This window comes from Nyctibius grandis, chromosome 32 (genome assembly GCF_013368605.1).
Source record: "Nyctibius grandis isolate bNycGra1 chromosome 32, bNycGra1.pri, whole genome shotgun sequence".
Classification (NCBI taxonomy): Eukaryota; Metazoa; Chordata; class Aves; order Nyctibiiformes; family Nyctibiidae; genus Nyctibius; species Nyctibius grandis.
The window spans coordinates 4,580,771-4,604,727 of NC_090689.1; the positions used below are offsets into that span (position 1 = coordinate 4,580,771).

The 23,957-nt window shown below is 56.0% G+C and overlaps 1 protein-coding gene across 1 annotated transcript; it reads left to right on the forward strand.

The window, feature by feature from the left end:
- Nucleotides 1-308: 308 nt before the first annotated feature.
- IGF2BP2 (insulin like growth factor 2 mRNA binding protein 2) lies at nucleotides 309-23,662 on the forward strand. The gene is made up of 17 exons (XM_068421123.1): nucleotides 309-498; nucleotides 1,000-1,060; nucleotides 10,516-10,564; nucleotides 10,972-11,023; nucleotides 11,418-11,481; nucleotides 12,762-13,034; nucleotides 16,636-16,770; nucleotides 17,160-17,282; nucleotides 17,562-17,697; nucleotides 17,893-18,021; nucleotides 19,065-19,085; nucleotides 20,506-20,574; nucleotides 20,715-20,831; nucleotides 21,114-21,188; nucleotides 21,851-21,982; nucleotides 22,202-22,315; nucleotides 23,271-23,662. Exons 1-17 carry the CDS (start codon nucleotides 309-311, stop codon nucleotides 23,364-23,366), a joined length of 1,836 nt encoding a protein of 611 aa, XP_068277224.1. The 3' UTR covers nucleotides 23,367-23,662.
- The last annotated feature ends 295 nt before the right edge of the window (nucleotides 23,663-23,957 follow it).

Genomic DNA, 23,957 nt, shown 5'->3' on the forward strand with positions numbered 1-23,957 from the left:
GCCCCACCTGCCCCCCACCCCCCCCAAGCCCCGCCAGCCGCCGGGGCGGCCCCGGGGCCGGGCGGCTCCGTGCCGGCGGGGGCGGCGGCGGGCTGGGCTGGGCTCGGCTCGGCTCGGCGCGGCTCCGCCCGCCGCCCGCCGCCGTTACAGGCTGCTGCGGGCTCGGGGTGTGGGGTTTGGGGTAGGGCGGGTGGCGCAGAGCCGTAACCCTCCCGTCCCCGTGGCTCTACCGGCCTCCGAAGGCGGGGAGGAGAGCCGGGGTTGGGGGGGGGGGGGGGGCTGTAAGGTGTGTGGGGGGGTTGTCCCCCATGAAGCGTCGGAGGATGAACAAGCTGTACATCGGGAACCTCAGCCCCGCCGTCACCGCCGACGACCTCAAGCAGCTTTTCGGGGAGAGGAAGCTCCCCCTGGCCGGCCAGGTCCTGCTCAAATCGGGTTACGCCTTTGTGGATTACCCGGACCAAAACTGGGCCATCCGGGCTATCGAGACCCTCTCGGGTAAGCCAGGAGCCGCAGCCCCCCCCCAACCCCACCGCCCCCTCATGGCTGCCCCCCCCCCAGCTCCTCCGGGGCTCCCCCATCCCAGTGCCACCCCCCCGATCCCCGGGCATCCCCACCGATCCCGTCCCCCCCCCTCCCCGCCCCGCTCCTTCCCGGCTCTTTCCAACCTCGGGGATTTTTCGCTGATTTTTTTCTTCGATTTTATTAAGAAGAAACCGAGCGCGGAACCCCCCGACCCACCCCCCCCCCGGCCCCTTCTCCCCTTCGGGAACCATTTTACGAGGTGCCCTGTCCCAACTCGCCGGGGGTGCGGAGCAAAGGGCGGCCGAAGGGGCGGCTGGGGGCCGGGGCGGCGCGGGCAGAGCACCGGGCAGGGCGGGTACGGGCAGGCCGGGCCGGGGGCGGGCGGGGGGGGGGCCGGGGGATGGAGGACATGGCGGGGGTACAGGGGGGGTGGGTTACCCCGGGGTGACGCTGAGCACCCCGCTGTCTCCTCAGGGAAAGTGGAACTGCACGGCAAAGTGATGGAGGTGGATTATTCCGTGCCCAAAAAGCTCAGGTAAAACCCCCCCCTCGCTGTCCCCCTCCCCAAACCTCACCCCCTCACCTCAGCCCACCGGGGTGGGGAGGGGGGGGAAGGTCCGGAACCGGGCGGGGGTTGGGGGGGGGGGGGTAGGCGGGAGCCCCGCAGGGTTTTACTTTCGCTCTGGGAAGCGGAGGCGAAGAGAAGGCAGCTGCCGGCCCCGGGGGTCCCTCCGTGTCCCCCCATGTCCCCCCGGGTCCCTCCGTGTCCCCCCCCTACCCGGGGCAGGTAGAAAACAACTGGGAGTTGTTGTTTTTTTTTTAGGGGGGGGGGAACCCTTTTTCCCCCCACTTTCTGCTGGGGGTCGGCAGGGTGGGCTGGGATTTGCAGCGGGGCTGGGGGCCAAGGTTGTTTTTCATCAGTAATTCATCTCCTTGCTCTTCCCAACCGCCTCTTTCCCCCCCTTTAATATTTGCCAGAGGATCCCAAAAACTAAAAGGTATTTGTAATCCTGCAGTCACGGAGTGGTTTGGGTCGGAAGGGACCTTAAAGATCACCCAGTTCCAGCCCCTCCTTGCCATGGGAGTCCTTAAAGATCACCCATTTCCAACCCCTCCTTGCCATGGGGGTACTTAAAGATCACCCAGTTCCAACCCCCCCTTGCCATGGGGGTCCTTAAAGACCACCCAGTTCCAACACCCCCTTGCCATGGGGATCCTTAAAGATCACCCAGTTCCAACACCCCCTTGCCATGGGGATCCTTAAAGATCACCCAGTTCCAACACCCCTTGCCATGGGGATCCTTAAAGATCACCCAGTTCCAACCCCTCCTTGCCATGGGGGTCCTTAAAGATCACCCAGTTCCAACACCCCTTGCCATGGGGGACCTTAAAGACCACCCAGTTCCAACCCCTCCTTGCCATGGGGATCCTTAAAGACCACCCATTTCCAACCCCTCCTTGCCACGGGGGTCCTTAAAGATCACCCAGTTCCAACCCCCCCTTGCCATGGGGGTCCTTAAAGATCACCCAGTTCCAACCCCTCCTTGCCATGGGGGTCCTTAAAGATCACCCAGTTCCAACCCCCCCTTGCCATACTGTGTCAAAGCGCTGCCGCCTTATTTTAATATCAGGTGTTGGGGAGCGCTGAGGCCGGACACAGGTGGGGACACGCTCGTTTAATAAGAGAAAATAAAACCCGGCACCCGCGTTGCGTAGCTGCTTCGGCGTGAGATTGATTTTAATTTTATCCCCCCCCCGCCAACATGTGTCGGGATAAAAGGTCGGGATAAAACCTCGTTGGATGGTCCTGCTGGATAATTTGCTGCGGCTTGAGGTGGAGGTTTGGGCTGTGATTGGTGTTGGGAGTATTAATTTTGAGATTATAGGGTTCTTTTTGGGGGGGAAATGCTGTTGTGTAATTGAGGCTCGGTGGGGGAACGGCTCGTGCCCAGCATCACGTGTGCCGGAGCGGGATTTCATCTTCGGCAGGGATCACACGCTCACTTACCTTAAAAAATCTTCAAAAAACAAGCTAAAAAAAACCCCAAACCATCTATACTATTTCTCAGGTAAAGCTCTGCAGCCGTGGGCTGCTCTGCTGATGACTTTTTAAGAGTGATGGAGCCAGAAACTGGGAGTTTGGGAAGATAGTATGGACCCGGGACTCGACTTTCACCCTGTACGAAGGGGATGTAAACAAGGAATTCCTCTTTACCTCAATTCTCTGTCGGGTTGGGCTGCTGCTACTTTTCCTTCCGAGTTTTAAAAGAAAAAAAAAAAGCCATTTAAACAGCCCAGAAATAAATGCAGATTTATTTTGCATCGGTCTGTTTTCAGCTGGCTCCAAGTTTTCTATTCCAGCTCGGCTCCCGAGTTTCCTCGGATTATTGAGATCTAATTTAAGCTGATACCCTTTTTTTCACAGCTAAAAAAAAATATATTCTGCTTTATATTAATATATCCAGTTAGGGGGGGCTGTGGTAGATTAGAGATTTTATTTTTATAATGTGATTTTTGGCAGGGAACGGAGCCTCACGCGGTCATGTTTTACTCCCCCCCCCCTTAAAAATTTGTAGAAAATCCAATTTTTGTACTTGCACTCGAGTGCTGGGATTTCAGGGGGGGTTCAAAGGGGTGAAATCCCCCCTGTTATTTCAGTGAGGTTGTGTTTTAATTGGGTTTGGGCAACCCGAGCCCCTCTTGGCTCCGGTCCCCCGGCGTTTCTGCGTCACGGGGATGGGAACCAGGAGGTGCCGATGCCCGACGTTCCCGCGTCCACCTGGAGCGCTTCATTTTTACAACCGAATCGAATACGGATCGATTAGTCCCGATGTATTTATACGTGTGTAAATAGGCGTATGGATAAGAAACGGGCTGGAAAACGCCTCCGACGTCTCGCCGCTCTCCGGAGGGGAAGGGATTTTCCTCGAGGTGCTGCCGGGAGTTGCTGGCAGGAGGTTGTTTCTGTTTCTCCGAAGGCAAAACGTGCCGGCGATGGGAAAGGGAGCGTAAATCCTTCCTCCTCCTCCGATCTGCCTCTCACGAGTTAAAAATCAGCCCTTCTGCTGCCGTGCAAACGCTTCGGGCTCCTATAGGAAGGATCCAACAGTGTCTCGATTGTTTTTTTTTATTCCCCCTTTTATATGCTGAGTTGTGCTTTGGGGAATTAAAGGGGAAAAAAAAAAATCAGCCTATTTTTTTAATCAACATTTAAAAATGATTTTTAAATTGATTTTTAAAATCAGCAGGAGCAGGGGATACTTTTCTCAGCTTAAAGCGGGGCGATGCCATCCTGCTTCAAGAGTGTTTTATGGCATCAGCATCTTGCCCCATCGCTGAAATCTTTGAAAATCCTGTTAATGGGAAAGAAAGATGTTAAAAAAAAAAAATTAGGAGTGGTTATGAAATATGGAGGGCAAAACCCAACCGCCCCAATACTGGCTTTTATACAAAGGGTTGGATAAAAATGATGAGATTAATAAGTGAAGCCCCATTTAATGGCTCCAAACTAGTGAAATTTGTCAGGTTTCCGCTTGCAAAGGTGCCTTTTAATTTCTGCTTCACCCATAATTTTCAGCAGGGAGGAATGAAAGCACGAGGGACAGCTGAGCAGCGCGGAGGGGGAGGCTGGAAAGCACTGGAATATTAAAAAAAAAACACCCAGAATTTTTTGTTATTCTAGTAAATGGCAAAACTTGGGTGGTTCTGCCCCGACGAGAGGTCGCTGGAGGGGCAGCGATGAAAGCGCCTGCCCGAGGAGCTTTGCTGGGGGTGACGGTATGGGATAGGCAGGGTTTTCTCCTGTTCCCAAAGGAATTCTCCTTAAATTAAGTTTCCTCTCTTGAGCATCAATTCAGTTCTCGTTTCCGCGTGTTTTTGGCTTTTATTTATTTATTTCCTTCTTTTTTTTTTTCCCCCCACCCCCTTGTTTTTTAAACCCAAAAAAAGCTGGCGACGTTAAAGCTGGGAATAAATAGACAAGCCCTTTTGTTTCCCCATTAAGCAGCCCAGCTTTTCTTTCCTTATTCTTAATTGCTTGTCGTCGGTGAGGTGCTTAATTAAGGGCGAGGAAATCCTCGTGCAAACCAGTCGCTTCGCCAGGAGAAGCCACCAGCACCTTGTTCACGCGCACGACTATAAATACGAGGAGCAGAAAAAAATGGCTCTGCACTTCTGACGGCTCGAATTTAAAAAATTATCTCAAATTTTTAAAAAATATTCGAGAAACCTAAAAAAAGCACGAAGAGGTTTTTCACCGGGGAGAAAATACTTCGCTTCGCTGAGAGTATTAAACTCGGTGTAGATTTTCTTGCGTGTGGTACACGTCGGGTTGAAAAGTGAATTTGGAGGGCTGAAAGTGGGGCTGCTCTCAGTCCTAGTCCGGGTTTTAAATATATATGTTTAATATTTTCTTTTAATTTTTCTTTTATAGTTATGTGAATTAATAGCGTCGCTTTTCGTGTTTGAAGTATTTAGTATCTTTTGTGTATATATAAATAAAAGATACTGCATATACAAATAAAAGATACTGTATATATAAATATACTATATATAAAATACTTTATATATACACTTTTACTATAAAATATATATTTATATATATTAAAAAAGATACTTTTAAAATATATATATATAGATATGACATTGCCAGGGCGATGCTGGTCGCATGGGGCATGGGGAAACCCCCTCTTGCTGCCTGCTGGGAGCGTTTCCTATAGGTTTCCTATAGGATTCCTATAGGTCTCAGGTGCTGTTCCCTATGGAGCTGGCCCAGAAAAGCCCCGTTAAGCTGATCCTTTCCTAGGCAGACCTGTCCTAGCTAGGCGTGACGCCGTCACTCTTTATTATATCTGTTATCCTTTTATTTTCCCTGTTTTCAGGTGTGGATAAGCTGCGTGCTGGTGGCGTTGGAGTGGTTTTATTTTGCTTTAGCCACCTTTTCGCTTGGCCCTTTGCCGCCCACCGGGACGCGGGGGTGGGAGCGGGGTGGCATCGGGGATGCGGGACGTGGAGGACGCAGCGGGGTGACCAAGGCCATTAATTACCTGTTATTTTTATCATTTTATAGTTCCTCCAGTGGTTGGAACTCGCCCTCCTGACCCCCTTGGGCATCGTGTTGACGCCCTGCTCCCCCCGCTCACCCCCCAGAGCCCTCCCTGGGGAGAGACGGGTGCTGGGACACGGGGAGTGACTTTGGGTGGCCAGTGGCTGGTGATGGCTTTAGTCCCCCCCCTTTAGTCCCCCCCCTTTAGTCCCCCCCTTTAGTCCCCCCCTTTATTCCCCCCCTTTAGTTCCCCCCCCTTTAGTCCCCCCCTTTAGTTCCCCCCCCTTTAGTTCCCCCCCCTTTTAGTTCCCCCCCTTTTATTCCTCCCCCTTTTATCCCCCCATCTATTCCCCCCGCTTTTATTTTTCCCCTCTATTTTTTTTTTTTGCCCCCTTTTTCCTCCCCCCCTTCCCCCCCACCCCCTTAATCTCGCAAAGCCCTGACAGATGGGACGGTATTTCCCCTTCATCCCAACCGTTAAGACATCCCCAGCTCACGGGGATGCATCAATCACGTGCCGTCCTTGCCGCCGTCCCCCCCAGCTCCGTCCCTTCGTCCCGCCGAGGAGGACAGGGCTTTAACGTGCACCGAGTTTAATTCCTTAAGAGCGTCAAGGCAAAGCCCCCGGCCTGGGAGTGCAACTGGAGCAGACGCATCTTGGCAACTGGTTGAAACTGGGGCAGCTCTTTAATGCTTATCCAACCCGGCGCTGACGGAGCCATCGCTCGTTAAGATCCGCATCCATCGTTAAGATGCTGGGTTGGGTTGGGCGAGAGCAAAACTCGTCAAGGATGACCCCGATAGACCCAAAAAATTATATATATTAATCCAGAGAGAGGCAAACCCACCAGGCGCTTTCTTCCTGGCCTGCTTAGGGGCGTGTGTCCGACTTGGGGGCTGAAAAAATCAGGTGGGACTGAGGTTGGATCCCACCTGATGATGAGCATCAGGTTTTGTAGATGTTTTCTTGCCTGGGACAAGTATTTCATAAAGCAGGCAGGGCTGCCAGGGAGATGGTTGGTTTCCAGCACATTTCCCCTCTGTTTTTTTCCCCCAATTCTCTTGAAAACTGATTTTTTTATTGAAAGCAGGAGCTGCCGGACAGTGTTTTCTCTGCCCTCGTACCGCTCTGAGGTGGAAGGTGATAAAATCCCTTTAGATTTTATAATATGAAGATTGTCTAGAAGAAAAATCTTCATTTTTTTTAGGGCAAAGCATGGTGAAGCCATCTCGTACCTCCTCTTATTGGGACGTGGGGTTTCCATCGCCTTTACCTGCACGGTTGTGACGTTGACCTCATGATTTTGGTATAATTGATGCATGAAATATAGCACAGCTCGTCGTGGATTATGGCATGAACCCACCTTCACTTGATGAGCAAGCTGGCTCCTTTCTCCTGCGTGTGGTGCTGGCCAGCATGTGGTACCCAAAACCCAGCTCTGGGATGGAGATGTTTCCTCCTCGAGCTGGAGGACTGGTTTTGGTTGGATTTAGAAGGGTGAAAAAGCAGGTGAACCTGTAGAAATCTGGTTTCTTGAGGCTGTTGCTTGGTTGCCACCAGGCATTTCGTCCTGGGCTGGGCACCAAGGTGGTAGGGAAGAGCAGGAGGGCGATGCAGAAGGATCCAGCTCTTGTGGTTTTCTGAGGTCAGCTCGCTTGTGGCACCACGTAATTAAGTATTTTTCCACAAACTCCATGCTTGGAGCTACTGGTTATTAATGATTTATGGTTGTTTTTTTAAATTCCGACCAGCCTGTTGCAAAACAGGTTGGGTGAAGCGTGGCCGCTGCCTTCGTCACGAGGTCCTGCGCCGGGGGGTTGTGTGCGTGCGCCGGGATGACTCCCCTCCCTCCCAGGTCTGGGGAGGAACGAGGGAAAGGAAAATAAAGGGGGTTTCTGCCCCAAAGTCCTGCCGGGAGTGGTGTTGGAGGGGACCACACGTGGTCTGTGCCCCGGCAATAACACATCTGTGATGGCCCCAGGTAACACATCCATCGCTCCGCTTGCTCCAGCACCGCTTCAACCAGGTGGGGAATTATGAGAGCCGTAAAAAATACACCCAGGAGGAATAATAACCGTATTGTAAATGCTGAGTGGTGATAAGGAGCTGGTGGGAGGCCCTGCTGGGTGGTGGGGTGAAGCCTTGAGCACCATCTGGGTACCTTTAGATGCTCTGGGGTGAAGCCTTGAGCACCGTCTGGGTACCTTTAGATGCTCTGGGGTGAAGCCTTGAGCACCGTCTGGGTACCTTTAGATGCTCTGGGTCAGCTCAGATGGGTGTTGGAAGTGGGAATATGCTGTAGCATCCTGTTGGGAGTGGGGTTACGTGGCACCTTGCTGTCGTCCTTCTCTTTGGGTGTTTCAGGAGGTGGGTGAGTGGCACGGAGGGGTGAGGCAGCACCTCGGGGAACCAGGGCTGCCCTGGCATCACCCTTGGCAGAGGTGTAGGGAGATGATGGCCCTGGTGCAGCTCAGCTCAAGGCAGAGGCTTTTCTAGAGTCGCTCCCAACACCGTGGCGAGGGGACTGTGTCCAGTGTCCTGGTTTCACTTAGATGAGCTGCTTCAAAATGCTCCCGTGTCCCCTGGGCTTCGGTGATGGGGCGAGACGAGCCAAATGAACCCCAAAAGGAGGGTGGCTTCTCCATGGTCCAGCCCGTAGCATCCATGAGCACTGATGTTTGCCAAGCAGGAGGAGGAGGATGGTTGTAGCGATACATTGGCTGGCAGCTGAGCAGTGGCGTCTTGGGATAAGGCAGGTGAAGGTGTCACCAGTTCTGTTTTGGGGCTGGAAGGTGGTAAAAGTAACTGGGAAGCGTGTCCAGCTCTCTGCCAGTGGGGAGAGGCCAGCCCTGGGCTTCTGTTGGGCTTTTGGAGTGGAGAAGGGCTTTCCTCTGGAAAGCTTTCAGGTGCCAGGGGTTTGAGACTCACTGGCACTTGGGCTGGGGTTTGCTCGGGCAAACTGGCCTCACTGTGTGCAACCACTTGGCTCGGGAGCGGGGTGATGAGGGTGGTGAGACCCTGGCCCAGGTTGCCCAGAGAAGCTGTGGCTGCCCCCTCCCTGGCAGTGTTCAAGGCCAGGCTGGATGGGGCTTGGAGCAACCTGGTCTGGTGGAAGGTGTCCCTGCCTGTGGCAGGGGGTTGGAACTAGATGAGGTTTAAGGTCCCTTCCAACCCAAACCAGTCTGTGGTTCTGGAATGGCTGCTGGACGAGAGGGGTTTGGTAGTGCCGTACGCAGGATCCCCAGAGGAGGATCCGGCAGGGGCTGGCCTGGGAAAGCCGGGTTGTATGCAGGGCTGCACTGAGCACACCTCCTTGGTCGGAGGCGAGCGTAGGGTTGGTTGTCCATTGCTGATCGCACCGCTGACCATACCTGTTTGAGCAGCACCATGAGATAGGAGGCTCCTTGGTGGTATCAGCTGCTTTGCTTGACCACGGTCCTTCTCGTGGGACAAGCTGTGGATTTTGTCTTGCCCTCACAGCCCACTGGTGGAATCAGGGTGTTGGGTGTTGATGGTTTGCAGGCAAGCAGAGCTCCTCCAGATTTGGCTCAAAGCCCCTGGATGTTGCTGGCCATCAGCTGGGGCTGCTGGTGGCTGCTTGCATGTGCCCACGTAGCGTTCAAGCTGGTGGTACCAGCATCTTCCTTGAGCTCATCTCAAGGAAGGGCAAAGCTTCATAAAACCAGCTTCCAGCTGCCGATCAGCTCCCGAAACCTGGCTGTGTGCATGGGGTGGTTCAGTCAGAAGACTCATCCCTGATGTGGGGAGAGGTGGTCCTGCTCTGCTCTGATCAGAGCGTTAGAGCTGAACCAGGTGAGGACACAGGACACCACTTCGGGCGGAGCTGATTGCCTACAAGCAGGATTATGAAAGCTGGTCTGGGTGAACAGTGGATGAGTCCATGGCTTGGCTGGATCCTCCATGGACTTGGGTGTCTCAAAACTCCCCACTGCCCAACCACATCTTCTTGCAGCCAGGCTAGGGAGGCGTTTGGTGGCCGTTCCCTCTTGGGAAGCCTTTGTGATGCTTCCTGTGTGCCCATGCCCCAAGGCTGCACTGTGGCGAGGTTGGGTGTGCAACCATGTGAGGTTGGGTGTGCAACCGTGTGAGGTTGGGAGTGCAACCGTGTGAGGCTGGGTGTGCAACCATGGCAAGGTTGGGAGTGCAACCATGGCAAGGTTGGGAGTGCAACCATGGCAAGGTTGGGTGTGCAACCATGTGAGGTTGGGTGTGCAACCATGTGAGGTTGGGTGTCAACCACAGCCAGGTTGGGTGTGCAACCACAGCCAGGTTGGGTGTGCAACCACAGCCAGGTTGGGAGTGCAACCACAGCCAGGTTGGGAGTGCAACCACGGCAAGGTTGGGTGTGCAACCGTGTGAGGTTGGGTGTCAACCATGGCAAGGTTGGGAGTTCAGTCATGTGAGGGAGTGCAACCAGGCAAGGTTGGGTGTGTTGGCCATCTCCAAGGGCAGGCTCTGAGGATATGTATTTAGGTTTCCCCACAGAAAGCAGCCCCACGTTGCTGGGAGATGGTGGACATCAGCAGCACACACCTTTGGAGATCCCCCTCAAGGCATAGCAGGGCTGGCCGTGGTGGGTCTCGAGGTGCTGTCCCCCTGTCCCCACCCAGCTGGCCAGCGCGGGCAGTGCGGTCAGGGGTGTGTGTGTGTGCATCCTGGCCGTGCTGTGCGGCCGTGGCTCTGCAGAGGCTCATTTCAGGAGGTTTCCTTGGAAACCCATCAGCTGGCGTGGGGAGGGAACGTTCCTGAGACAGCTTCGGCCCTGGCAGGAGGTGACCGGGGCAAGGCTGGGAGAAGAATGGCTTTAGCCCAGGGCTGAGCTGCTCCATCAAGCTCTCACCAGCTGCCATCCAGTCTCCAGAACGCCTTTGCCCTCCTGCTGCGGCGTGTCTGCAGACCCTCACCCTGGGCTTTGTCTTTGCAGGAGCAGGAAGATCCAGATCCGAAACATCCCCCCCCACCTGCAGTGGGAGGTAAGAAGAGGACAATCCTAAAACCATCCCCAAATCCATCTCCTCCTCCATCAGTCATCCTAAAACCATCCCCAAATCCATCTCCTCCTCCATCAGTTGTGCTGGACTGTGTGGTCTGCCTGCCCATGGGCCACTCTTTCCCTTCCCAGTAACCCCAGGAGGGAGGTGGAGCGTGAGCTGGGCTCCATCTCCTGGTGGGTCATGGAGCTGTGGGGCAGCTCTGAGCAGTAGGGCATCCCTGGAGTAATGGGATGCAGGTGGGTGAAGGCATTGAAGCAGTTGGGTGACACTGGCTCTTTGGAGGGTGTCGGTGGGTGAAGCAGGCTCTGCTCCCTGCCTGCTCCCTGCCTGCTCCCTGCCTGCTCCCTGCCCACCTCACTTGTCCTTTTTGCTGCTCTCTTCCCCAGGTGCTGGACGGCCTCTTAGCTCAGTATGGGACAGTGGAGAACGTAGAGCAAGGTAAGATGGTCCAGCGTGGTGGTCCCCGTCTGTGTGAAAGTCCCAGTGCTGCTCCCCAGCTCTGCCCACACTGGAGAAAACCCAGCGGGGTGAAAACTGGTTTTCCCAGTCATCGGTACTGGGCTAAAATGGTTTTCCCTGCAGACACAAGCCCTGCTGGCAGAGGTGGGGCCACCCGTCTGGTGGTGGGATGGTGGTGGCCATCAGTTCTCCATCCCCGGGGCTTCTCCTGGTTGCTGGCAAATGAAAACCCACTTGTCCCATGGGACAGGCGTTACCCTCCCACCCTTCCCACCTGCATCCCCCCTTCAGGGCACACCGCGGGGGGCCGTGAGTGGTGGTGACATCTCCCTCCTCCCCTGCTCTAACGCTCCATCTCCTGCTCTCCCCCCAGTCAACACAGACACGGAAACGGCCGTTGTCAACGTAACGTACGCGACGAAGGAAGAAGCAAAAGTGTAAGTGGGTTTTATTGCGTTTTGTCCCTATTTTCACACCACCCAGACTTCTCCTGAGGAATCCCAGCTGTTTTCCCCCAGGCTGCTTCTTGTCTTCTCCCAAAGCCTCCTTGGGCTGTTTCTAAGCTCTTGCAGTAGAAGCTTCAAGTGCCCTAAGAACCATCTCTGTATCTTCTCAAGATACAACAGGCAGATTTGGGTTTTATCTTGAGCTGTATCATATCTTCTGCCAGCAGTCAGCTCCATCTTCTCCTCTTCGTCCCACCGCAGGGCCGTCTCCTGCCTTCTCCCCTTGCATGGGAGATGGGGTTCCTCGTGGTGTCCCATCATACATGCAGCTAGGAGCCGTCAAGCTCCGTGGTTGTCCACTCTTCCTCTGTGCCTTCTCCTCTTGTCCCCAAGGGCTCCCAGCTGTGCTGATTTGCAGTTCACTCTGGACACCGTACCTCCTACAAGGAGGGGTCGCAGTGGCCTTGTCTTCAGGGAGCAAAGTGTTCTAGAAAGCTGAGGGTCAGGTCAGATAAGCTGTTCATTAAGGAGTTGTCTTCCCAGGTTGGAAGTCCAAACTTAAACCAAGAATGTACTAGAATGTGGGGAGGTTGTGGAGTCTCCTTCTCTGGAGATACTCAAACCCGCCTGGACATGACCCTGTGCAACGTGCTCTGGGTGACCCTGCTTGGGCAGGGGGTTGGACTGGATGATCTCCAGAGGTCCCTTCCAACCCCAACCAGGCTGGGATTCTGTGACTCCAGCACGGCTGAGCATCGCACTGCCCAGGAAGGGCTTGGGGGGATGAAGAGCCCAGGTGCTGCACCCCCAGCCTCAGTGGAGTGGGAAGGGGAGCTGGGGTTCCCGGTAGAGGGACACCACGTGCCGTGTCCTTCTCCTTGGAGCGGTGGCTCTTGCTCGGAGCCCCTCTGTCTGTCACCTTTTCCATGTCCAAAAAGCCCCTGAGAGCGTTTCCACACTGTGCAATAGCTTCTGGCCACCACTTTCCCTGGGTGAAGTGGCAGATCCTTAGGCTGGCATCCCACCTCTGCTGCGGGGACAAGCCATGTGCCATCACCCACGTGGGAGAGGATATCATCCCACCACGCTATGGCGCTTGCTCTGCGTGGGGAAAGTGGGGGGCTCTGGCTTCCTGTGGCCACCTTCTCCAAACTGGGGAGGGAGGAAGGTGCAGGGCTGGGGAAGGGACCATGATCTACAGGGGCAAGTTCTGGAGATGTACCCATCCCTGTAGAGCCCCTCACCACCCCCTACCTCTCCCTACCTTGCAGAGCAATTGAGAAGCTGAGTGGCCACCAGTTTGAGAACTATTCCTTCAAGATATCCTACATCCCGGATGAAGAGGTGAGCTCCCCTCCGCCCCCGCAGCGATCCCGCCGCGGGGGCCACTCTTCCAGGGAGCGGGGCTCCTCCCCGGGGGGCTCCTCGCAGCCCAAACAGCTCGAGTTCCCACTGCGGATGCTGGTGCCCACGCAGTTTGTTGGTGCGATCATAGGAAAGGAGGGCTTGACCATAAAGAACCTTACTAAGCAAACCCAGTCCAAGTAAGTACCTCGAATGGTTTTGTTTCCTTCCGTAGGGTGCTGGAGGTCCTTGGCGTGGGTCCTCCATGCGCTCGGGGCTTTTGAGTGCCGGCCAGTGCTGGTTTTTTGGGGTGCAGCCTTCAGGGGATGGTGGCACAACCCATTTCCTCAACCGTTCCTGCTGGCCAGGGTGGTCTGGGTGCGGCAAGAGGGGGATGCCCACCAAAACTGGCCAGGAATGGGCTTCTTAAAGAAGGGCTGGGGATGAGGTTTTAGGGAAAAACGGCAAGTTTGGGGAGAAGATGCTGACGGGGAATCCTCGGTACGGCGGCCACGTGGTCCTTGCCCTCAGGATTTGCTCATTCCACGGTGCCCCGTACGGGCTGGAGCTGTTGGAGGGGGAAAGGGGGCACGGTGGGAGCGCTGCCTGGACAAGGATGGGCTTCTCGTAACCATTTGAAGCCTTTTTTTTTCAATCTAACATTTTTTTTTAAAAAAATAAAGGGAGGGGAGTGTCTTGCCAAAGTTGTCCATGTTTCTCTTGTCGATGTTCACGTTGATTTCTTCACCTCTGATTTCTCCGCATGGTTTTCCTGCATGGTTTCTTCCTGCCCAGATTTGTTTGTGTTTTAACCCAAAGCTGTCTTCTCCCACGCACATCATCCTGAACCTGGTGATCCCACAGGACGTAGGAACTCCTGTACCAGAACATCTGCAGGGCATCCTAGTTCTGAGAGAAGCTTTTAGAGGCAAATTCTTTGGTCCTCTTGAGCAGGAGGTAGCGAGACGAACCCCAGCGTTGGGTTTGCAGGAAGAGGTTGGTATGGAAAGGGGGCAGATGCGTAGGGAGAGGAGCTCTTCGAGCCTGGCTAGCCCTAGAACGTGGCCACCTAGTAGCCATGAGCCAGTCCTGGTTGGCTGTAAGCCCTTCTTCTCCAGGTGAGTCCCCTGGTGTGATGAGCAGCGGGTGTAGCTGTGTCCTTGCCACCCAAGATTGGAAGGTTGCTCTTTGCAAGCCCTGAGCCTGGCGAGGAAGGTGGGATGCGCAGGCTGCCAGTTTCTCCTGACCAGAAGGCCCAATACTGCTGTCTGGGGCAGTTTCTGCCACTGAACTGTCCCGCCTTGTGGGTTGGCTCCTTGTGCCTGACCTGAAGACCTGGTGCCGTGGAGGAAGACTGTGCTCTGTGCTCTCCCTTCTTCTGGCCTGCCCAAGGAGGCCACGTGCCATGGTGGGCCACCACCTTGTGCACCTGGACCAGGCAGTCGCAGGAGACCGTTGCCTTCGGTTTGGGGTGTCAGCTTGCAGCTCTGTGCCTGCTCAGGCCACCCTCACCCACTGGTGTGCTGATCCTGGGGATGAAGGTGCTGGTGACATCCTGTTGCCTGGCCCCTGCTCCTACGCAGAGCGACGTTGGGTCCCAGGAGTCCTCTGGTCAGGTAGAACTTCAACGCTTCACACGCTGTGATGCTAGAGATGCTTCTGAGCTCCAGGGAACAGAACTCTGCAGGTTGAGCCATCTTCTTCCTTGGCTGAAGAGGAGCCCAGACCAAGAGCCCACCCCACCAGAGGACCTTCCACGGTGATTGCAGCCCTTGTAGTTTGATGAGGAGAGAGGACCATTGCTACCAGGCAGCCATGGGGCAAGGATAATCCTACGTGCACACCGTACCATCCACCTTGAGAGGGCTGTCCCTCATGGCCACCACTCTCTGAAGCGTTGCCAGCCACTATAAGGTGTCTTGGAGGTTTTTTTCCTGCTGCACCATGAGCAAACCTGCCTTGTACCTGCACCATGGGCAAACCCACCATCCTCTGTTGTCAGCTGTCCTGGTCCTCCACCGACCTCAACTGCTCATGGGTTCGAGAAGCTGCATGAGTCCTGTCTGTGGGCTTTGTTGGGGCAACCATGGATTCCTCATGAGTTCTCCCTAGCTGGGACCATCAACCTGGTGTGACGTTGCGGCACTGCTCTGGAGCACGGGCCTGTCATTGCCTCTCGTGGCATGTCATGATGCGTTTGCCATCTCCGTGGTGGAGGGGGTGGCAGTGGGTGTCCCTGTGCCTGCTGGGTGCTGCCTCCAAAGGAGCACGTCCTCCAAGTCAACCTGCTGGAGCTCCGTAGCTGGGAGCGCCTTAGAGGGTGTCACACGCAAGTGACAGCACACGATGGGGTCACTGTGTGCTGTAGACATAACGAAAGGGCAGGGAGAGCCTGGCAGTGCTGGTGTCCCCAGCACCTCTTTGCCCAGTCCAAGGAGGACCAGTCTCCTGCCTGAGCAGCTCTGGCTGAAGCCGTAGGAGATCTGGAGAGATGTAGCCTGCAAGGGGGATCAAGCTCTGTCTTCATTCCTTCTTCAGTGTGCAGACAAAACCACCCTGGGTTCCCTTTTGAGGCTGGTGGTGTCAGGCTCTTCCCTTATCTCAGTGAAGGTTCACCCAGCTGCTCCCCCTCTACCCGTAGATGAAGCGTCCTCATTCCTACGTGCTGGTTCCTGAGCTCCTGGAAGAGTTGACGTGTGCAAACTCACCGTGACCCTGCAGCATCCAGATGTGGTGCTGGTTAGGGGTGACTGCACCGCAACCCTTGGCCGTGCATGCACAACAGCACCCATGAATGATCCTGGTCAGGATGGGGACCTCTTAACAAAAACAGAGACGTGGCTGGAGGGCACCGTGTTGGAGCTGAGCGCTGGTGGCATTCATTGGGTGGCTGAGCAGTTGCTACTGCACCTTCCTCAGAAGATCTGGGCCAGCCCAGCTCTGGCTGTGGCAGTGACAGGGACCCCTGAGGTGGTGGCCGATGGCAGGATGGCTGCATGGCATCATCCTCCAGTGGGAAGAGTGCACGGACTCAGATGGTGGAGGTGGAAAGGTTGCTTGTCCCTCTGCTTCAAGACACACGGTTGACGTGCAGGAGTCTCCTACTCTACTTTCCTCTCTCCCTCTCTCTCAGGGCCTTTGCCAGGTACGGTTGAGCGGTGAGGAGCGAGCTGGAGGCACGTGCCTCCTCCCCGCCATGAGCTGAGGGGAGGACCAGAGGAGCTAGAGCACGGTCCCTGCCGGTGCGCAAGGGAGAGCTTTCTGGTCTCCCGTGGAAGGGCGTGAGTACCAGCGCTGTTGTTGACGCGTGCCTCCGTGTCGTGACAAAATGCTGCCCACGGGTAAGTTGTCTCTCTGTCCCGAAGGACACGCGACAGTCGTGGCAGCCGCTGGTCGCTGGAGAGCCTCGGATGTTGTGCGGAGGGAGAGGCTGAGGTTGGAAGGGACCTCTGGAGCCCTCTGATCCGGTCTCCTGCTCCAGGCAGGAGCAGGTTGCTCAGGGCTTTGTCCAGTTGAGGATTTGTTCTGCCCCCTCTTGATGCATCGTTAGATGTTGATTGACGTCCCTCAGCTCCCAGGCAGACCTCAGGTCAGAAAGGCGAACGTAGCTCAAATATCTGATCTAAACCAACCGAAGCGAAACACCACCTGGGCTTGCATGAGACCAGGTGGTGGTAGATGTACATCAGCCAGGCCCAGGTTGACCCCAAGTGTTGAAATCAGCTCTTGAGCTCTCGAAAGTCTTTGTGTGACATCAGACGCATCTCAGGGGGCTCCTCTCTGCTGGTTGTTTCGCCGTAGGGTTGACATCCATCGGAAGGAGAACGCCGGCGCCGCCGAAAAGCCCGTCACCATCCACGCCACGCCGGAGGGGTGCTCCGAAGCCTGTCGCATGATCCTTGATATCATGCAGAAGGAGGCTGATGAGACTAAATCGTAAGTGCCCCTGGCTCGGCAGAAAGGGCGGGTTTAGTGGAAGGGAAGTAAATTCAGCCATCAGTGGAGAAGCAGCCATCTTCTGTCACCCCCCACCCCCTAAGGGACCTGCTGTCAGGTCAATTGATAACTTCCAACTTCATAACTTCCCCATGGTGTGGTTGACAGTGCTGTAGAGACCAGAAGCTGAAGCGGGTCCAAAGAGCATGTGGGCAAACTTGGAGAACAAAACGCCATTGGGCTTGGGAGGTCCCTGAAGCTGAGGAGATACGTTGGTGGGAAATGGTGGTCGTTCTTCCGCTCCGTCCACCACATCGTTAGTGCCCATTGCTGGAAATTGGTTTCCTGACCAGATGGACCTTTAGATTTTGTTTTTAAATCCATTTTAGAACAGAAGAGATTCCCTTGAAAATCCTAGCGCACAACAGCCTCGTGGGGAGGTTGATCGGCAAGGAGGGCCGCAACCTCAAGAAGATCGAGCAGGACACGGGCACGAAGATCACCATCTCCCCGTAAGTCCTGGTGAACACCAAGCCATCCCCCTCCATCCAACACGGTACGGGCAGCGCTGGAGCCAGAAAACAGAGAAGTTGTGTCCTCCCATGCATGTTCCCCACCCTGGGTGGGCGTTCCTCATCCTGGGTGGATGGTGGCATTGGGCAGGGAGAGGGCATGTGGTCCCACTGTGTCTCAGGGGGGAACCCTCATCTTTGATTCGAGTTTTCCTTTTTTTTTTTTTTTTGACTTGAAAAAAGAATGTAACCACGTCTCCGGATTTATCTGTGGGGTAGTTTGCAGGATTTAACCATTTATAACCCCGAGCGGACCATCACGGTGAAGGGCAGCATGGAGGCGTGCTCCAACGCCGAGGTGGAGATCATGAAGAAGTTGCGAGAGGCCTATGAGAACGACGTGGTGGCCGTCAATGTAAGCTTCCAGCCCTCTCGCCTGGGACGCCCCTGCTTCAGAGCCACTGCTGAGGTGGCCAGAAGAAAACCTAGGGGGGAGTCCATGTGTTATGGCAAGGGTTGGCCCTCACCCATCATGTCCACACCACGTGGTGAGAACCCCAAAAGCCCCACGCTGCCTTTTACACGTTTCTCCATGTCTTTGCTTTCCCAGCAACAAGCCCACCTGATCCCAGGACTGAACCTCAGTGCTCTGGGCATCTTCTCGACGGGGATGTCCATGCTCCCATCCACCCCCGGGGCCCGAGGGGCTGCGGCGGCCACCCCATACCACCCGTTTGCAGTAAGTGCAAGAGGTTTTTGGGGTGTGGGGGATGCGTTCTTGGGGCCAGAGTGGTCTCTAGACTCTTGGTCTGTAGCTCTTGGGTTTGGTGGACACCGTAGCTATAGGAGCCATCTCATGGGGAGCCTTGAACAAGTGCTCTGACTCTTGGCCAGCGAAGTGGAGAAGATGGTGGTTGAACGTGGCTTGGATTTAGCTCCCCGGGAAGATCAGCTGCATCCCCATGTTGTGCTGAGCAAGGTGTCACCTGTGTTTAAGGACTGGCCGTGTCCCGAGGGTGCTGCTCTCTGAAGGTGGCTGGGGGCAATCGGTGCTGATGCCAGCACGGAAAAACCATGGAGGTGGTCTTCAGTCCTGACCCCAAACCCACTGCTGGGGTGCGATGGTGTGGACTCAGTTGTGCCCTGCGAGTCTGGTCTTCACAGAATCAATGAGGTTGGAAGACCCTCTGGGATCATCGAGTCCAACCATTGCCCTGACACCACCATGTCAACTAGACCATGGCACTAAGTGCCATGTCCAGTCTTTTCTTAAACCCCTCCAGAGATGGTGACTCCACCACCTCCCTGGGCAGCCCCTTCCAATGGCTAATGACCCTTGCTGAGAAGAAATTCTTCCTGATGTCCAACCTGAACCTCCCCTGGCGAAGCTTGAGGCTGTGTCCTCTTGTCCTATCAATAGTTGCCTGGGAGAAGAGGCCGACTCCCACTTCACACCACCAGGTGGTCTTGGTGGCCACCTGAACCTGGTGGCATCACCACAGGGCACGTGGAGCGTGGCGTGAAAGGGGACAAGCAGCACGCCCTGCACAACCACCGCCATCGGCCTTGACCCCTGCCCCAGCACCTGGAGGGTTGTGCTTGCTGGGAGATGCTCTTCACCTGCCTTCATAGAAGGGTTTTCCTCTTCCTTGGGGTGCACCTACAGAGCACCCTCAGGATGCCCAGGCTCTGTGGTCCCTTAAGTCTCTCTAAACGTGCTGAGATGCTGCGGCCGCGGGTTCATTTACTTGTGCTGTTTTCTTTTCCTGGCGACGCCAGCAGCAGAGCGGGCGGAGGAGAACGGTGAGTGCCGGGCTGGCGGTGCGGAGTGTGACGTGTGTGGTGGCCCCAAGAGGGTCGGTTGGTCGGTGTGTCCATGCGCTGCCAGCCCGCCGAGGGGAGGATGCTCTGCCTTCGGGAAACATCTGCTTGAGCGTTGGGTGGTGTGATGGAGAGGAGCTGGGCAGGTCTCCTGAAGGCCAGTGGTTGGTGTAGGCTCCTTCACCCCAAAGCTTTGCGTGACCTTTTTCAAGCCAAGAGGAGCAATTGCCCCCACCAGCGTTTTTTATAGTAAAACAAGGAGGTGGCAAAAGGTTTCAGAGGAAACCAGCTTGGCTCTGTGGTGGCTCCTGTCCCCCGAGGACTTTGTGTTTCACACCTCAGAGTGGTCATTTCTGACCGTGTCCCCAGCAGGACCTGGGGCCGGTGGCTGTAGCTTCAACTCTGGAGCTCTAGCAAGGAAGGAGCCTCATGGTGAACGGGGGGAGCTGGGGAGGTTGCAGTGCCCAGCCTGGCTGTGAGGACAGACTGGGCAGGAGAGGACACGGTGTAGGAGACATGGAGCAGCCTATGGCCAGCAGAAGAGGGTGGACAGAGGGAGCACGAGCTCGGTGCGAGGAGGAGCACAAAGCTTCAGCGCAGCAGGTGTAAGGAGAGGGGTGGGAGCGAGAGTGATGTCTGCCGTGGACGGGGGAGCTGGGTCTTCTTCGCCCGAGTAACTGTGGTTTGCAGGTAGCATCTGGTTGCACTTGCCCAAATCCAGAGTGGGAGAGAGTTGTGTCTGCTGCCAGGAGCAATGTCTGGTGTGTTTGAGACGCAGGAGAGTTGAGGAGTTGGGTTGGGTTGAGTTGAGTTGGGTTGGATTGAGTTGGGTTGGGTTGGATTGAGTTGGGTTGGGTTGGGGTGCTGGCATGCACCCCTTGCTTTTGGCCATGGAGAGACCCACTGGTTTGTCCCCAGCCCCAGCCCAGGCCTTGGGAGGACATCTTCAGCCGTTGCTTTTTCTTCTCTTGGAACTGGTGATGGAAATTAGGGCCAAGCCAGCTGTTCTGCTCGGTTCTCACCAAACCCCCACCTTCTGCGCAGGGGCCCCGTGGTGGTCACAGCACAGTTGTGGCTTTCCAGGGTCGTGGCTGCTCCGAACACTATAAACCCCAGCAGGACACAGCCGAAAAAACAGCAGCAGGGAGGGAGTGGGGGTGACTGGGAGCTCCCATCCACCTCCCAGCGCCGTTGGGCTGTGCTGCAGGCGCAGGATCTGGGCTGCTCCCCACCCTGATGCACCCTCAGGTCCACCTGTGCTCTCCAGGAGGGGTTTTGGGGGCTGAAGCGTTGTCCCCGTGTCCCTGCCAGGCTCACGGTGGTGACGCTGGGCTTGGGGGTGGCTGGGAAGGGGGTGGCACGTTGGGGACACCACTGACCATCATTTTCTCTCCCACCATAGAGCTCCTCGGCGTACCTCTCGGGTCTGTACGGAGCCCCCCCGGCCGGTGCCTTCCCCCATCAGCACCCCGTAAGTCCCCAGCGCCTTCCTCCAGGAGATCTTCACTCGGGCACCTCAGGAGGGGTGGGATGCTGGCAGGGGGGATCCCACTGGTCCAGCTGGTCCAGCTGGTCCCCCTGACCCATCTCACCCTTCTGTGCCCCTCGCAGCTGCCGGAGCAGGAGGTTGTGAACTTGTTCATCCCGACGCAGGCGGTGGGGGCCATCATCGGGAAGAAGGGGCAGCACATCAAGCAGCTGGCGCGCTTCGCCGGCGCCTCCATCAAGGTAGAACGGGGCGCTGCGGGGCTGGGCCTGCGCTTCGTGCCTCAGTTTCACCTGTCTTCTGACCAGGGCAGCGACCGGGAGTCCTGGGGGAGCAGTTTCACTCCCTAAATCAGTAGAAATCCATTGCTGAGTCCTGCAGTAGCCCCGTTATCACCCCTGCTTGGGTGGGAGCGGGATGCCCCTGTGTGGGGGGATGTACCTACATGGGGGGACGTCCCACATAGCAGAGATCTTGCCACAGTGGGGCCACCCTCCTGCTCCTTCTCCCCCACCCCTCTGCAGATCGCCCCGGCAGAAGGTCCCAACGCCAGCGAGCGGATGGTCATCATCACGGGGCCGCCCGAGGCTCAGTTCAAGGTGCGCTGGGCAAGGGGGTGGGGGGCTGTGGTTTGGGGAAGGGGTGGGGGTGGGATGCTAAGGGGCAACCTGAGAGCGTCCCGTTGGTCGCCGCTGTGCTGCCAGCCTGGGTTTGCTTCCCTGAGGGCCAGGGGAGCAGTTTTGATGGGTACCATGGTTTTGGTGGTGGGTACCGTGGTTTTGGTGGTGGGTACCATGGTTCTGGTGGTTGGGTACCGTGGTTTTGGTGGTGGGTACCGTGGTTTTGGTGGGTACCGTGGTTCTGGTGGTGGGTACCATGGTTTTGGTGGTGGGTACCATTGTTTTGGTGGTGGATAGCATGGTTTTTGTGGGTAGCATGGTTCTGGTGGTGGGTACCGTGGTTCTGGTGGTGGGTACTGTGGTTCTGGTGGTGGGTACCATTGTTTTGGTGGTGGGTACCATTGTTTTGGTGGTGGGTACCATGGTTGTGGTGGGTACTGGTTGTTTTGGTGGTGGGTACCGTGGTTTTGGTGGTGGGTACCGTGGTTTTGGTGGTGGGTACCATGGTTTTGGTGATGGGTACCATGGTTTTGGTGCTGCTGGACTTACTTTGGCACATCATCACCCTGGGGACTGGGGAAGGCAGAGCAGGGACCGCTGCTTTTACGCTGCTTTTACTTCCCTTACGCCTCCTCCCCCAGGCCCAGGGGCGAATATTTGGGAAGCTGAAAGAGGAAAACTTCTTTAACCCAAAAGAAGAAGTGAAGCTTGAAGCCCACATCAAGGTGCCTTCCTTCGCCGCCGGCCGCGTGATAGGCAAAGGTGGCAAGACGGTAGGTGGGGGTGGTGTGGGGGAATGCCCCCCCCCCACCCCAGAGCTGGGCATCATCCATCACCCCCTGCCCTCCCTGGGGGCAAAGCCCAGTGACCCCAGCAATGTCTTGGCCCCAGCCCCGTGTGCTGGTGGTGGTTCTCCTTGGGTGGGGGGACACGGTGTGACCCGTGGCAGCCTGGCGTGCTCTTCCCCACCAAACCTCTGTCGTTTGCTCCAGGTAAACGAGCTGCAGAATTTAACGAGCGCAGAAGTGATCGTGCCGCGAGACCAGACCCCGGACGAGAACGAGGAGGTCATCGTGAAAATCATTGGGCATTTCTTTGCCAGTCAGGTAGGGGTTGGCCGGGGCTTTTCTGCTCTTCCCAGCTGGTTTAACCCACCCAGGAAAGCAGCCTGGGCACCCTGGTGCTCTGGTGGGGATGGGTCCTGCCCACCCAGAACACGCTGAAGGTGTTTCAGCAGCTCCTGTGAGCATTAAAATTAACAATTAGAACCACAGACTGGTTTGGGTTGGAAGGGACCTTAAAGCCCATCTAGTTCCAACCCCCTGCCACAGGCAGGGACACCTTCCACCAGACCAGGTTGCTCCAAGCCCCATCCAACCTGGCCTTGAACACTGCCAGGGAGGGGGCAGCCACAGCTTCTCTGGGCAACCTGGGCCAGGGTCTAAATTAGCTCGATTTAGCTAAAATACGTGTCTTGGCCACCCCGCAGAGCAGCACCCAGGGTGTGAGTGGGCTCCTTGTGTCCTGACTGCTCAAGGGGGGTGTCTGCACCCCAAAACTCCCCAGAACTCCTCAAAACTCCCCAAAACTCCCCAGGACTCCGGCTCCCAAGGAACGATGGAGGAAGCACAAGTTAAAACCCCGCAGCTCCTTCTTCAGCCCATCCTTAATTACAGCTGGGCTCGTCCTGTAATTAAACACTTGATGAGATCACAGAATCAATGAGGTTGGAAGAGCCCTCTGGGATCATCGAGTCCAACCATTGCCCTGACACCACCATGTCAACTAGACCAGGGCACTAAGTGCCATGTCCAGGCTTTTCTTCAACCCCTCCAGAGATGGTGACTCCACCACCTCCCTGGGCAGCCCCTTCCAATGGCTAATGACCCTTGCTGAGAAGAAATGCTTCCTAATGTCCAACCTGACCCTCCCCTGGCCAAGCTTGAGGCTGTGTCCTCTTGTCCTAGCGCTGGTTGCCTGGGAGAAGATGCTGTTGCGGCTGGGGGGGGACACCAACGCCTCGGGGTGCCCGCCCTGACCCCCGACTCTTGTTTCCCCAAGACTGCACAGCGCAAGATCAGGGAAATCGTTCAGCAGGTGAAGCAGCAGGAGCAGAAACACGCTCAGGGAGCCGCGGCCTCGCAGCCCAGCAAGTGACGCTCCCGCCCGGCACCGCCCCATGAATGTAACCCCAACCAAAGACCCCCCCAGCACCCCCAACCCCCCCGCTGCGGCCGGGGCGCTGCGAGGGTGCGCGCGGGGGAGGGCTCTTGCGTCGCCTCCCGACGCTGTCCCTTTAGTTGGACTAACATAGGCAGAGAGATGAGACAGAGAGAGAGAGAGAGAGAGAGAGAGAGTTGTTTTTCTTTTTAAATTTCCTAAAAGCCACCCGTGTCCTCCAGGAGCTCGCCTGGCTTCGGGGGGGCGGGGGGGCTGCTCAGTGATCTTTAGACTTAATATATCGATAACAAAACTAACGCTTTTTAAGGTTTTTAAGAATTTTTTTTTTCTTTAATTCTTTTTTTTTTAATTTCAGAGGGGTCAGGGAGGGAGGGGGATGTTTTTTTTGCTAAAAACAAAGCCAGCTTTTGGAGAGTTTTAAGGCAAGGAGCTGGTCCGTTGGTCCTCTAATGCACAGTAGAGCAGAGATGGGGTGGGGAGGGGGAAATAAAATACTAAATAAGTGTTAAAAAGCGATTTCTTAAGGGCTTGGAGAAGAGCAGTGCCTGTCTGAGCCAACAGCAGGGA